The sequence below is a fragment of the Rhinatrema bivittatum genome, chromosome 1 (genome assembly GCF_901001135.1).
Source record: "Rhinatrema bivittatum chromosome 1, aRhiBiv1.1, whole genome shotgun sequence".
NCBI classification, from domain to species: Eukaryota; Metazoa; Chordata; class Amphibia; order Gymnophiona; family Rhinatrematidae; genus Rhinatrema; species Rhinatrema bivittatum.
Genome location: NC_042615.1, coordinates 400,539,265 through 400,555,478, shown reverse-complemented (window position 1 = coordinate 400,555,478; position 16,214 = coordinate 400,539,265). Strand labels below are relative to the sequence as shown.

The following is a 16,214-nucleotide window of genomic DNA, read 5'->3' as shown; positions in this document are numbered from 1 at the left end:
GGAGGCTTTGGAGGACTTGCCGCACATGGGTGAAATGTTGGTCTATGGATTTAGAAAACATAAGGATATCATCCAAGTAAACCAGGATGTGTGAATAAAGGAGATCACGGAAAATATCATTCACCATTGTTTGAAACACTGCATTACAAGATATTCATAATGTCCATCTCGAGTATTGAAAGCTGTTTTCCATTCATTCCCCTCTCAAATTCGCACCAGGTTATAGGCTGTCCAAAGATCCAATTTTGTAAAAATTTGTGCTTCCTTGAGTCGGTCAAATGATTCCGTGATGAGGGGAATAGGATATTGATTTTTTCGTGTGATGGTATTCAGGCCTCGATAATCAATACAAGGTCACAGTGAACCATCTTTTTTCTTGACAAAGAAGAACCCAGCTCCTGCCGGGGAAAATGATGGCCTGATAAAGCCTCGGGCCAATTTCTCTTGGATATAGAGGTTCATGACCTCCATCTCTGATTCTGAAAGCGCATAGACTCTTCCTCAAGGGGGAATGTTTCCTGGAAGCAGATCAATCCCACAATCATAGTCACAATGAGGAGGCAGCGTCTCAGCTTGCTGTTTACTGAAGACGTTCGTGAAATCAGAATATTGATGTGGTAGACCAGGAAGAATGGATTTGATGAGGGGGGAAATACGTAAGGGAGGTTTTACAGCAACCAAACAATCATGGTGACACTTGGGACTCCAAGCAGCTAATTGTAGAGTTTCCCAGTCCAATTTAGGTTGGTGTAATCTCAACCAAGGCAGACCCAGGATGATCTGATTCACTGAAAAGGGTGGAACGTAAAGACGAATAGTCTCGTGATGCAGGACCCACGAGGTCATGGTAATCATTCTGGTGATGTGTGAAATCCTGTTTGCCAGGATACTGATGAAATGGCATCTTAAGAGGCTCTGTGGGAATGTGGTAAAGTTGAATCAATTGCTTTTCAATGAAATTCCCAGCTGCTCCCAAGAAGGGCCTGCAGATGAAGGGAAGTTTTGGTCAGGGAAAACATCACCAGAATTAGTATCTGGGGAGAGGAAGTCGCATGACCCAGGGAGGCCTCTCCCACCAAACCTAGGTCTGGGAGTTTCCTGGTTTCAAGGGACAGGTCTTTGCAAAATGCCCAGCTCCCGCACAGTAAAGGCACAAATTCTGCTGACGACATCTCTGGAGTTCTTCTGGTGAGATTCTGAACTAATCAATCTGCATGGATTCTTAGGTGGTGGTCGGAAGTTCTTGAGGTTTAGGAGGGAAGAAAAGATGCAGGAAGGAAGGTGCTAGGCACACTGGGTGACGAAATGTAGCCCTCTCCTGGGAGAATTCTTGGAAACGGAGATCCAGATGAATGTCTAGTCGGATCAAGTCCTCCAGGGAGTCTGGTGGGTCTTGTCCAGCTAATTCATCCTTTAAGGATTCCCAGAGGCCTTGGCTAATTGTTAGGAGTGTGGACCCTAGTTATAGAATAACAGCTTACCTTGAGTAGAATCACTATGAGGTTCAGCAGAGGTGGTCAGGACACGGGATGCACCCGAAGTCCGGGTCGGAGGTGAGCGGCAGGTGGGAGATCCAAATGCAGTCTGGATCAAAGGCAGGCAGCGAGCAAACAATCCAAGAAGCAGTCCGTGTCCAAGGCAAGCAATGAGCAAACGATCCAAGAAGCAGCCTGGGTCAGAGGCAGGCAGTGAGCAAACAATCCAAGAAGGCAATCCAGGTCAGAGGCAGGCAGTGAGCAAACAATCCAAGAAGCAGTCCGAGTCAGAGGCAGGCAGTGAGCAATTAATCCATGAAGTCAATCCAGGTCACAGGGAGAAAAGATAATCCAAATGAAGAGCACCAGCACAAGCAAGCCTGTAGCCGAGGAATTTGCTGGTGCTGAAGAGCCAGTTTAAGTAACAGCTTTTCCCATGCTGGCGCAGGGCCGGTCTGGAACATCATCGTGGGGGGAGGAGCCTCATCGGGCTGATTTGTGTGGCGCGGCATGTGGACATGCTGCCAGTGAGAAGAGAGCGCATAGTGTCGGGAGGGCTCTCCCGAAGGAGATGTACGGGTCTGCACCATAACATACTGATTTATAATATGAATGTTACTTTTGTAACCCATTGTGATCTTTATTTGTAACAATGGTATATAAAATGTCTAAATAAAGAAATAATGTAAAATCTGGAAATTTGAGCTTCTGTCGGTGCATCATGAGATTGGCAGTCTGCAGTCCATGTGAGGTCTGAGTAGGATTCTAGCCTGGGGACTTACCTATGTTCACATCTAGGCAGGAATTCCATGAAGTTTCGTACAATCACTGGGCACTGATGGCAGCTCAGACGGCAAAGGAATCCATGACTGGAACGTTCCCATGGGGAGGAGAGCTCATCCTCCCCATGCTCCTGGGAACTAATCTGCATGGGTCCAAGTAATCTTCATCTGTGGTGCACTGGGTGACCCAGCCTCCCCTTCTAATTGTCAGCTTACTCTGACATTACAGTCTTCTTGGAGGAGAGAGTGAGCATGAGTATGGGCAATCAGCTCTGCTGCTGCATCATGCCTAAAATCAGTTTCCCATGCATGTCCTAGTCAATGCATTGATGGTCAGATACTGGAAGATTAGTGTTGAGTGCCATAGGCACCGACGCCAGCAAGAGCCAGGGACGTCCAGGATGCTGTTGAGTGCCATGGGTGCCATTGAAGCTATTGAGCACTGTGGATGCCGTCGAACACCATCAGTGCCAGTGATGTTGTCGAGCACCATGGGTACCATCAATGCCCTCGGGCGCCAACAATGACAGTGAGCACCAGGGTTGCTTTTAAGCACCGTGGGCACCATTAAAGAGTTGAGCACCAATGAAGCCAACAAGGGCTAGGAACACTTTCAGGGCCATCAAGCACTAGGGGTGCCATTGATGTTGGCAAATGCTATCTATGCCATCAAGTTCCATGGGTGCTGTGGATCCTGTTGAGTGCCATCGACACTGTCAAGCACTATGTACTCCATCAAGGCTCTGCATGCCATCAATGCATCAAGTGCCATTGACGCCTTTGAGCACCATGGGCATGTGTGATGCTGTGGAAGCACTTTGAGAGCTCTGACGCCATAGGGCATCATCAAGATATCAAGGCTATAAACACAGTGGAGTGCCTGGGCGCCATGGAGGTCAGTGTCGCCATCATCATCGGGGGTGCAGTTTGCACCAGTGATGTGGTGGGCGCCTGGAGCACCATACATGCCAATGGCACCCACCATCGAACATGGTAAGAACCATACCGGGGTGTAGATGGCGTCAAGCAACATTAGTGTGAACTCCGAGGTGTGCCTTGAAATTGGGCTGCCTGGACCAGATGCTCCAATGCAGGGGCTGCTGGTCATGCTCAAGGGCCAATGACAAGTGGTACCACAGGTGCCATCCAGCGACCTTGTGATGGGCGCCATTGGGTGCTGTGCTCAATGAGAGGATTGTCGCTACCATAGATATCTTGATTGATAGATCGTTTACAGTACACTGTTGCAGATACTGGCAACTTTGGTGCCAGTTCATGCCATGGCAGGGCTGTGGACTGCTATGCCAATGCGGAACTAGGACTACCGCTGCAATGTCAGGTGCATATGTGCGACTGATGGCAAGGTAAAGCACTGCTGCAGGGGTGCAAGCCACTGCAGTGTCAGTGCTGAGGTTAAGCACAAAGGCGCCACCATTACTTCTGCCTACTGGTGTGTATGTGTATCATTGCATGACAGAAGGCATCATGGACAACACATCAGTGCACTGGGATCTCTTTGGGGCCATCATTTTGGGGTGAATACCTAGGTTGTAGAATTGGGATACTTCCCCCATGGGGAGGTGACAAGCCTTTACAGACCCCCTCCCATATTAATATATGCTCTGGATCCCCTTAACAGGAAGGCCGCCAGAGTGCATATCATTGCAGGTTTGTTGCTCCAGCAGCTAAGAGGAGGAGCAGCAGGGTTCAGTTAGTCCACTTTTGCTTGCATCCCTGCACCTTGTTGCCATGGTGTCTGTAGTGTCTAAAATGCTATGTTGCCATTAGGGCCTCAGGTGAGCAACTATGTCCAACTCTCGTAAAAGGAGTAGGGAGTTCCAGGATCAGGACAACCTAGTTAAAGTTGCAACTTCAAAAGGCAACCATAGTAAGTTCCCTCTCAACACCATTTCTACTCGGAGAAGGGGCCGTTTTCACTCTTCCTTTTCTGGGTGGACTTTGCCTCTGTTGGTTGTTTTCCTCTTTGTCTACTGGATCCAAGCGCCCATCTGGGAGGAGCACTGAAGCTATCGCTTTGTGATACTGCATAGCGGAGATGCCTCCTGGCATGAGGGGAGCTGTCCCGGACTCATATTTCCCACAGTGTTAGAATTGGATTCCCTTTTGTGGAATTCTGCTCCCAGCAGCAGATAAGGAATTTCTCCCACATGAGGGAGAGTGTTTCTTCTGATACCTGCTGGTTACAATGTGCATGTTTTTGCTTTGCAATCAGTGTCATTTTTGGGTAGTACTCTACCAGTGAGAGGAAGGCTTCATCCCTCTGCATTCCAAATGGCATTTATACCTTCAGGCTACATGTATCAGGGGGTGGGGGATCTCACAAAAGAGACCTTGAATCTATTTTGCAGTCACTTAAGGGGTTGTCATCTCCTCTGTCAGGTTAACCCTGATAATGGGAGTGTTTGTTGACTGACAAGGGGTCCTTGTACATGCAGATATTTCCACCTTGTATGCATGAGGTTATTCAGTTGAAGAACAAGTTACCTTTAGCACTAGATTCCCAGGTCAGTGACAAAGTCCTGAATACCATCACACGAAAAAATCAATATCCTATGCCCCTCATCATGGAATTATGTGACCGACTCAAGGGAGCACAAATTTTTACAAAATCACTCAACAGAAACCCTACTCATCTCTTTAACTGATCCTGTGCTACAAGGCTTTGATAACACTAAATCATTTATCCTAGTACTAATAGACTTAAAAGCAGCATGCAACACTGTTGACCACACCCCTGCTATGCCACCAGCTGAATGAAATTGGAATAGGTGGAAATTTATTTATTTTTATTTTTATTTTAACACTTTTCTATACCGTCGTTCAGTGGATACCGTCACAACGGTTTACATTAAGGCACATAAAAATTATGCTATGGTATTTTAAGTTAAACAGGTGCCATTAAGGATCGGTAACATAGTTTGTAAATAATATTAATTGGTGAGTGTAATGAGTCATGTCCATTTCTTATTATATCAGATTAGGATATGAGATTAGCTTTCTCATTGTACTTTTAACCTTTATTGATGAACTACAAATGAAACTTGACTGGTTCACAAATAAAATACACATATTGATTTTGGTTATGTGTTTATTGTTCCATTGTTTTGTTTGTACCTGCATTCCCCTGGGTGCTATTCTCCTTTCTCTTTTTGATAGGCTACTTTAAAGAGCCAGGTTTTTAAATTTTTTTTGAAGGTTTTGATGTTACTTTGTAATCTTAACTCCAAGGGCATGGTGTTCCATAGTATGGGTCCTGCCAGGGATAGTGCTCTTTCTCTCACTTGTGTTAGTCTTGCTGTTTTGATTGATGGGATAGTAAGAAGTACTTTGTTGGCTGATCTCAGGTTTCTGTTTGGGACGTGTACACGAAGGGCTGTGTTCAGCCATTCTGCATTTTCATTATGTATTAATTTATGTATGGTGCAGAGTGTTTTTTACTGAATTCTTTGTTCAATGGGTAGCCAGTGTAATTCCTTCAGTGTTTCTGTGATGTGATCTCTTTTCCATTTGCCTGTCAAGATTCTGGCAGCTGTGTTCTGTAATATTTGAAGTGGTCTTAGTGAAGTGTATGGTAGCCCTAGTAGGAGTGCGTTACAGTAATCAGTGCTTGCAAAGATCAACGCTTGCAGTACTGATCGAAAGTTGGCAGTTGTTAGAAGTGGTTTAAGTCGTCTAAGCACCATGAGTTTAGCATAGCCTTCCTTTACTTTTAGAGATATATGTTGTTTTAAGCTTAGTTCCGTGTCAATTATTATTCCAAGATTCCTTACTTTGTCTGCTAACTCAATTTTTTGGTTGTTGTTGAGTATAATTAGGTTCTGAATGATCTCCGTCTTTTTTCGTTCTAAATGTATAAATTCTGTTTTCTCAATATTAATTACTAGGTCCATTTGGTTTAGTAGTTGTTTGATGATATCTAGATACATGTTTGCTGTTTTTAGTGTTTTTTTCAATTGTGTTGTCAATGGGTATTATTAATTGGATATCGTCTGCGTAAATATAGTGTGTGATTCTTATACCAGCCAGTAGGTGACATAATGGTAAGAGATATATGTTGAAGAGTGTGGCCGATAGGGCTGACCCCTGTGGTACTCCTGTTTGAAGGTTAATCTTTTCTGACATCATGTCTTTGATTTGTACTTGAAAATATCTGTTGCTTAGATATGATCTAAACCATTTGATAGTTTTGTCGCTTAATCCTATTTCATCTAATCTATTTAAAAGTATGTCATGATTCACGGTATCAAAGGCTGCTGAGAGGTCTAGCATCACAAGGATGTAATATTTACCACTGTCGAAGCCTCTCATGATGTTATCATTAAATGGTTCTCTTCCTTCTTAAAAGATAAGACTTTCCAAGTCAAACTAGGTAATCAAATCTTAGACACCTTTGTGATCTATACAGGCATCCCCCGAGGTTCAGCGCACTCAGCCATCCTGTTCAACATCTATCTCCTGCCTATGGGGCGGATTTTAAAAGGCGCGCGAATAGCCTACTTTTGTTTGCGCTCCAGGCGCAAACAAAAGTACGCTGGATTTTAGTAGATACGCGCGGAGCCGCGCGTATCTGCTAAAAACCTGGATCGGCGCGCGCAAGGCTATGGATTTTGTATAGCCGGCGCGCGCCGAGCCGCGCAGCCTACCCCCGTTCCCTCCAAGGCCGCTCCGAAATCGGAGCGGCCTCGGAGGGAACTTTCCTTTGCCCTCTCCTCACCTTCCCCTCCCTTCCCCTACCTAACCCACCCGCCCGGCCCTGTCTAAACCCCCCCCTTACCTTTGTCGGGGGATTTACGCCTCCCGGAGGGAGGCGTAAATCCCCGCGCGCCAGCGGGCCTCCGCGCCGGGCCGCGACCTGGGGGCGGGTACGGAGGGCGCGGCCACGCCCCCGGACCGCCCCGGGCCGCAGCCACGCCCCCGTACCCGCCCCCAAAACGCTGTCGACACGCCCCCGAAACGCCGCGACGACCGGGCCCACCCCCGACACGCCCCCGACACGCCCCCCTCGGAGAACCCCGGGACTTACGCGAGTCCCGGGGCTCGGCGCGCGCCGGGAGGCCTATGTAAAATAGGCTTCCCGGCGCGCAGGGCCCTGCTCGCGTAAATCCGCCCGGTTTTGGGCGGATTTACGCGAGCAGGGCTCTGAAAATCCGCCCCTATATGCACTCTACTAACAAATCTAGGATTCAACTTCTTCCTATATGCCAGTGATGGCTAACCTATGACACGCCGAGACGTTTTTGCTGACACGCGCAGCGTTTCAAGGACTATCGGGAATTTTTTTTTTTTTTTATCGGCTGTGCTGAGCCTTTTCTTTTTCAGCTGCGCCAACCCTTTAAAATTTGTTTTTTTAGTATCCCCCTACCCTCCGGACCCCTCCACCAATGCCCCCGGGCGCAGGGAGGCTCATGCGGCGCAGAGATGAGGCTCAAGACAAAGATCGCGTTTAAACGCGCTGATGCTCCTCCTCCTTCCTGCCTGTGCATCCCCGGAAGTAAACGTTGCCCGAGCCGCGTGGGCAGGAAGGAAGTGAAGGATCAGCGCGTGCAGAAGAGGAGCAGCATTTTCGTTTACGGGCCGCCGCGAATTCCAAGTCGCATCGGCCTGAGAAGAGGAAGAGGCCCGGTAGCAGGGCCGCCGTGGCCCGAGAAGATCAGGGCCGCTGCAGAGCCCATCCTGCGGCGACCCGCGAAGAGGAGGCCCAGAGGTGAGAGAGAGGATGAGGGTCTGTAGAGTGTGTAAGTGTGCCTATTTGAGATGAGCTGAGAGACTGTGTGTGGGAGTGAAGACCTGAATGTTTGCAGAGACAGCATGTGAGAGCCTCTGTGTGTTTGTGAGAGAGAGAGAGCATGTGCCAGTGAGATCCTGTGTGTATGAATGATTGTATGAGAGAGAGCATGTGCCAGTGAGAGCCTGTGTGTATGAATGATTGTATGAGAGAGAGCATGTGCCAGTGAGAGCCTGTGTGTGTGTGAGAAAGAGAAATGCATGTGAGAATGAGAACCTGACTGTGTGTTTGAGGGAAGAAGATGGAGAGAAAAGAAACAGAAAAAGACAATATAAAAGGAAATGGCAAAAAAATAAGAAAGGGAAGGTGGAAAAAAAAAAGCCTGTGACCAACCAATTAGAAAACTAAGATCAGACAGCAAAGGCAAAAAAAAAAAATACTTTTTAGTGATTGGCTCATGTAATCTTTGGGAATGTGCAAGAATAGCACTTTCTCTACGGATCTCACAATGTACGAGATCAGCATGGAGAAAGTGGAAGCCCACGGGGCCTGCACAGAGGAGGCAGCAGAATGGGCTTCAGTGTCAGTAGCAGCAATCGGCACCTCCCCAATAGCCATGTGGCAGCAGTGACAGTGGCAGCAGAGGAATGAGAGAGGTTCCGAGATTGCTGGCAAAAGAGAGGGGGGTCTGCCTTTAGTGTGTGCATGTGTATGAATGGGACTCTGCCTGGGGGTGTATGTGTGTGAATGCATGGGTGCCTGCCTGGGGGTCTGTGTGTGTGAGAATGAATGTGTGCATGCCTGGGGGATGGGGAGGGAGTGGTGTGAAAATGAATGGGAGCCAATAAAAGAAACCGACTGACAGATGAAGTTTGTAACGCTTGCTTGGACTTGAAGTGTACGAAATAACCAACTTCAATTGAAGATTTAGCCAATGAAATTCAGCAACAAAAAAGTCACTAAGCAGGTAAGGTAAAGAATTATTTGTTTTTGCTTTATTAATAAATACAGTACATATTAAAATTATAACTTTTTGTTATTGATTAGAGCTACAAATATCACAAAATTATGGATTTTTCTAGAAGTGACACACCACCCGAGTTATGCTCGGTTTTTTTATGAATTTTGACACACTGAGCTCAAAAGGTTGGCCATCACTGCTATATGCAGATGATATAAAATTCTACATCCGTTTTGATAAAATATTAAAAAAAAACAAAACTGAGGCTACCCTGTCAACATACAACACACAGCCATACAACAACTTCTTTCCCAAATGAAACTAACTCTTAACACAAATAAAAACAGAAATTATATGGCTAAGGAGAGACAACTCGATACTCAAACCGCTAACCCTAAATCTAGGAATTACCAATATTACTCAATCAGATGAAGCTCGAGACCTGGGAATTCAAATCGATGAGAACTTCACTATGAAAAAGCATATAAGCAAACTAATCAAAACAGGATACTACAAGTTGAGAATTCTGCATCAACTAAAACCTCTGGGGCAGATTTTAAAAGCCCTACGCGCGTAAATCCAGGTGGATTTACACTGTTAAAAACTGTTCTAATAAATCTAAGCATATCTATCGCACTTATCACCCTATAGTTATTATGAAACTCTGTACCGTAACTTACAGGCATCTGTCTAGTTGGTATAATAAACACATAGCAACATTAATTTATGTGCCTCATTGTTAACTGTTGTGATGGCTCCCAGCTTAACGACAGTGTATAAAAGAATTTAAATAAATAAATAAAATATTTTCAAAAGGCTTGGTGACGCGCGTAAAGCCCGGAATACTTTTCTGAATGGGTGGGACGGGGCTTGGCGGAGCGGTCCAGGAGTGGGGCGGGAGGCATGGCTGAGGATTCAGGCACAGTGGCAGTGCCGGGGGATCTTGCGCCTGCAGGTACGGGGTTCGTTTTTTTTTCGGGCTGGGGGGCGGGAACGGGGAAAGCCAGCTGGTCTCCCAAGGGCTCGGCACGCGCACTAGTGTGCACCCCCTTGCGCGCGCCGACTCCTGATTTTTATAACATGCGCGCACAAATGTATACCTAGCGCGTACCTTTTAAAATCTGCCCCTCTGTTAACAATGCAAGACTCCCACACTGTCTTCCAGAGGCATTACTTCAGATAACAGAAAAAAAGAACTTCAAGCATGCACTGAAAACATGGCTGTTTAACAAGACTTATGATTTAATGTAAATATCTATAATGCTGATTATTGCATTAACAATACAAGAGACAATGCTAGTTGAACAATCATTATATATAGTAAATGACCAGTATGATTAGAATCTATTTTCATTGTTATTTAGACCTAGAATGAATTTAATATGCACTAAATTAGATAGGAATTTCTATGATAGCCATGATAATGTATATTTATTAACTAGAATATGTATTCTCTATGGTGTTGAATTTGAAGAGTGAACATTAACACAAAGCATATGATCCTTGACCGTGAATATGAACCCTAATAATGTAAACCGTTGTGATCTTCTTTTGGAATAATGGTATATAAAATGCCTAAGTAAATAATATAAAATGAGGCAAGCTGGACAGGCTTTATAAGGCAAGGCTGGGCGAGGCAGAAGCAAAACTTTCTGCTGGCTAGGCAGGAGACTTGTTGCTGAGGCACTGGCTGTTTGGCAAGGGAGTCCTTAAATAGTCGCATCCTTCTGACATTATCAAAGGGCGCTGTGGGGTTTTTCCCACTGCAGGCCCTTTAAGGATCAGCGTGCACCTAAGAAGGGCCAGGGGAGGGTTGGAGCATGGAGCGGCATCTTGGAGTGAGTGAAGCTGGTTGGAGCAGCCTGCTGCCAGAGGCAAATGCAACAGTAATCCCCCTTTCTAAACCCCTCCCCAGGCCTCTTGTCTTCAGCTTCAGGGGAGAATATTGATGGGCTAGTTTTACCATCTGGGGACCCGGGAGGTTCAACAAGAGTTTCAGAGAGAGTTCTAAGAATACTTTGGCTTTGGAAGAACATGAAAGAGCATCCGCTGGCTGATCCTTATCTGCAGGAGAGGATCCTTCGGAGAGAAGAATGCATGGCTCATGGGTCCCTGGGTCATTGTCTTTAATGAGGACAGCTCCTGCCTTCTTGGCAGTGGCATTTACCTCCACAACAAAGGACTTGAAATCCAGGCAAGCAGCAGATTTGCAATGTGACAAGGTTTTAATTTATTGCTTACGCGTAGGTTGGTAATTGCTTATGGCATAGGTTGGTAAGTAATGTTTACTGGAGTGGCAGACCTGGAAGATCAGGCAAGGTGGTCTGAGCTGCTGTAACCGGAGGCAAGAATCAAGTGACATAATGCTCCTGGCAAGAAGGGCTGCAATGGGTAATAAAATGTAGACCACTCAATAAAAGGTTGGTGGAATCTGAGCCCGGTAACCTGAGAATGACAGGGTTGACTGACTTACAGGCTGATACAGTACAGTGCGCTCCAGTGGAGCGCACTGTTAACCCGCGATTGGATGGGCATTTTCGACACGATAGCTTTACCCCTTATTCAGGAAGGAGTAATAGCGCGTCGAAAATGCACGTCCAACCCCCCCGAACCTAATAGCACCCGCAACATGCAAATGCATGTTGATGGCCCTATTAGGTATTCTCGCGTGATTCAGAAAGCAAAATATGCAGCCAGCCGCACATTTTACTGTCAGAAATTAGCGCCTACCCAAAGGTAGGCGTTAATTTCTCTGGGTACCGGGAAAGTGCACGGAAAAGCAGTTTTTACTGCTTTTCTGTGCACCCTCTGACTTAATATCATGGCGATATTAAGTCAGAGGTCCCGAATGTTTAAAAAAAAAAAAAAAATTGAAATTGGCCCAAGGCTCGCGGGTTGAAAACCGGACGCTCAATTTTGCCAGTGTCCGGTTTCCGAACCCGAGACTGTCAGCGGGTTTGAGAACAGACGCCAGCAAAATTAAGCGTCGGCTGTCAAACCCACTGACAGCCGCCGCTCCTGTCCAAGAAGAGGCGCTAGGGATGCACTAGTGTCCCTAGCGCCTCTTTTTGCCGCGGGCCCTCATTTGAATACAGAATCGCGCGCACAGGAGAGTGGCCTGTGCACGTGCCAGGAAAGCGGGCGTTCGCCCGCTCTCCCGTGACTTTTACTGTATCGGCCCGTTAGGAAGTGTATAGACCTTGAGCCTTGTTGATGTAAACCAATCTGCAAGATCACGTAGCCAGGCAGGAGCTTGCCATAGACTGAAGAAATGGTGTGGGCTGTGTCAAGGTGGTGGTAGACAGCTATATTGGCACAGTAGTGACTCCTGGATGAAATTTCCCCCACTTCAGAATCAAGTAATGCCTCAGTCTGAACAGTGTGTTCCCAAAGGTAAGGCACACAGGTACCACTGGCTGTGGTGAGGGGGCTGCTTGACTTCCCGACAGGGTTTCCCATCTTCTTGGAACAGCAGCTAACAAAATGTCTCTGCGTGGCACAGTAGAGACAGAGGTTATGCAGTCTTCACCTCCATTTCTCTTCCTCCAAGAGCCGAGTTCTACCCAACTGCATGTGTTCTTCGCAGGCATTAACCATCATAGGATCCAAGGTGGGCTTCAGAGGGTGCTGGAAGTCAGTAGCCAAATGGACCGGTTGGTGGGATATTGTCTTCTCTGAGCTTGTTCCTGGCACCTTAAATCCACATGGATAGCCAGGTCAATGAGTGCTTCCTGAGAAGGTGGAAGATCCCAACCTGCCAGCTCATCCTATATTCTCCCAGCTAACCCTTTCCAGAAGATGGATATTTGACTGTCCTCACCCCAGCCTAGCTCAGAGGCCAGGGTGCAAAATTCCACTGCATAGATTCCCATGGTACAAGTGCTTTGGCAAATACATAACAACTCTGTGGCTGCAGACAAGACACAACCAGGTTTATCAAAAATCAGGCAAAACTGTCATACAAAGTTCTCAAGACTTCTAAGGAGTGGATCGTTTCATTCCTGCAAGGGGAAAGCCCAGGCTCGGGCAGGGCCATCCACTATGTTACATTGACATGGTCTGGGAAGTTCAAAGTACATCTTATATACGTTTAGGAACCCTCTGCATCTCTTTGGCTCACAATTGTACCTGGGAGGTGATGGAAGATGTGGTAGGGATTCCAAGATCCGAACAGGCATAAGAACATAAGAAAATGCCATACTGGGTCAGACCAGCATCCTGTTTCCAACAGTGGCCAATCCAGGCCATAAGAACCTGGCAAGTACCCAAAAACTAAGTCTATTCCATGTAACCATTGCTAATGGCAGTGGCTATTCTGTAAGTGAACTTAACAGCAGGTAATGGACTTCTCCTCCAAGAACTTATCCAATCCTTTTTTAAACACAGCTATACTAACTGCACTAACCACATCCTCTGGCAACAAATTCCAGAGTTTAATTGTGCGTTGAGTAAAAAAGAACTTTCTCCGATTAGTTTTAAATGTGCCCCATGCTAACTTCATGGAGTGCCCCCTAGTCTTTCTACTATCCGAAAGAGTAAATAACCGATTCACATCTACCCGTTCTAGACCTCTCATGATTTTAAACACCTCTATCATATCCCCCCTCAGTCGTCTCTTCTCCAAGCTGAAAAGTCCTAACCTCTTTAGTCTTTCCTCATAGGGGAGTTGTTCCATTCCCCTTATCATTTTGGTAGCCCTTCTCTGTACCTTCTCCATCACAATTATATCTTTTTTGAGATGCGGCGACCAGAATTGAGGCAAGCATGAGTGGATGATTCACCAGAGCAGGTGCTGGAGCTGGTAGCTGGGCCTGCACGGCATCCAACTACCATGTGACTGAAGTAATCCATTCACATGGTTAAGCTGCTGGTGGGCTTGCTGGGTTAAACCTTGGAGGAAACTAGCCAGGGAATTTAGTTGGTTTTATTGTTACTGCACTTGGATTGCCAATCCGGCAATAACCTGGGCTGGAGATGTGTCTGCCAAGCTTATGACCTCAGCAACCTGTAAGGATTGTGAGCCCTTGTGCTGTTGATGTTGCCTCGTGAGTAGGCCCACGCTGACAGCTGATGAACACACACTGGTCTGGGACAGGCTGGAGTTTGCCTAAACCAGCTCTGTTCCCCGCAATCTCGAGGGTGATCCAAGAGAGAGCCCACAGATGGGCCAAGAGTCAGGAGAGGCAGCAAGTAAGGACAAGGCAGGCAGACAGGGTGAGGCAACAGAGACATGGCAAGGACAGAAACAGGGCAAGGTTCATCCAGGCAAGCTGGCAGGCTAGATGAGGCAAAGCAGGACAAACTGGACGAGACAAGGCTGGACAAAAGGCAGGAACATGTTCTGCTGACTAGGCAAGGGGACTCATTACTGAGGTGGTGGCTAGCTGTCAAGGGGATCCTTAAATAGTCGGGGGCCTACTGATGTAATCAAAGGATGCTGCTTTAGGAGGGATTTGGAAGGGGGGAGGGCATTGGCCTGGCAAGGCCATTTGTAAAGTATTGGGTAGGGCTCTGGAATCGAGTCACAGGCCCACATGTTCACATATATATATATATATATTTTTATTTTTATTTTTTTAATTATTATTTTTTTACAACACTGTGCCACTCACAAGCCATATTCCTTTGATATAGCTGATTCAATCTAAAGTTATCCAGCCACACTCGACTGGATAACGTTAGGACTGCTCCAAGGCAGACCTAAAGTTATCCAACTAACATAGCTAGATATACAGTAGCTGAAAATTGGCTGTTAGTTTACCCATGGAACGCTGCTACATTATATGACTATATTTTAACTGAATAAGTTCCTAAAATATTCAAAAGTTGGCATTTAGCCAGTTAATAACAAATATGGCCCCCATATATGTTTACACACACACACACACAGATACTTCAGAAAGATTGACAAATGCTATAGGAATTTTCTTAACTATTGGTCAAGTTACAAAACCTGATAACTTGTTCAGAATTTCCCTACAAGCAAACGGGTGAGTTTTCAAAGGTGTTACACATGTAAATGTAATATGCTATTATAGCAATTTTCAAAATCCATTTAATATGCAATTAATATAGGTAAAACATATTGACAATTGAATGGCATATATTGTAACAATTTTCAAAAACCCACTTACACAGGTAAATTGCATTTACACATATAAAACACATTACATTATAAGCATATTCTCTGCAATAATAAGGCTTTTAATGTAATGACATTTGTTCAGTCATTGCCTCCAATTACTTAATTCTGAACTCAGCAAGTTTCAAATGAGGTTTGCTCCTGATTTATACCTCATTGTATTGATAACAGTAAATTGCACCTGGCGATCCGACTTCTGCTGTTTGTGAGGAAGTGGTTGGGAAAAGAAAGAGAGAAAAAGACAATTTCTGACACAATTATGGGAATGAAAATAATTTTCTTTCTTTGAAACTTCATTGTTGTCTTCAGTGCCATGAAGAAATATTTGTGCTATTTGAATGATAAATGAAAATAGTTTGAATTGAATGAATGAAAATGGTTTTGCAGAGGATAACTTTAAACAAATGCAAGCTCATGTTATTTATTACACTTAAAAGCAGATGTAGTATTCTTCAAGTGTAACACTGTTTTATTTCTATAAAATTAGAAGTCTGTTAAGACTAATATCCAACAGCCCTTTGACTCCAGTCTGGAAGAGCCTAGCACACCAAATCTTCCCTCTATCAAATTAGCATCCTGGAATCAGCCAACTCTTGATGCAGACTCCGAGGAACTGTTTGCAGATCCCCAGTCACAGGTAACACATGCTTCACTATGGAGCCAAATTAATGTCAAGCCAAACACTTATATTTCATTTCATTTTAAAAAGTTTCAATTGATTCATTGCCATAGCAGTAAAAGGTAGGTAGGAGAGAAATGTCCTGCTTTTTTTTCCTAACTATGCTAAATATATTTCTGATTGTAGATTCTCACATATAGTTGTAGAATCATATTTAAATTTTGAAAATAGTACTAAGCAATATCTCTAGTCCTTAGGCCAAAACAAAAAAAGAACAAATTGTAACATAGCTGAAGTTAAGTTTGTTTATATGAAGATATTTGTTTGACATTGATGAATTAAGAATAGGTTAACAAAAAACAAAGAGCAAAAATTGCGAACCTGTCGAAACTAAACAATATAGACACAAAAGGTATCGCCAGATACAGTCATTTATAGTTGACACCGTTTGTCTGATCAATTGTATTTTTCACAAACGAAAAAAATGAA

General features: G+C 45.1%; 1 protein-coding gene across 1 annotated transcript in view; it reads left to right on the top strand.

The window, feature by feature from the left end:
• The window catches only part of WRN (WRN RecQ like helicase), a 983,741-nt gene that overhangs the window by 904,086 nt on the left and 63,441 nt on the right, over positions 1-16,214 (top strand). The window contains exon 24 of the mRNA XM_029601951.1: positions 15,594-15,743. Within this exon, the coding sequence (XP_029457811.1) occupies positions 15,594-15,743 (150 nt within the window). The remainder of the gene's footprint in view (positions 1-15,593; positions 15,744-16,214) is intronic.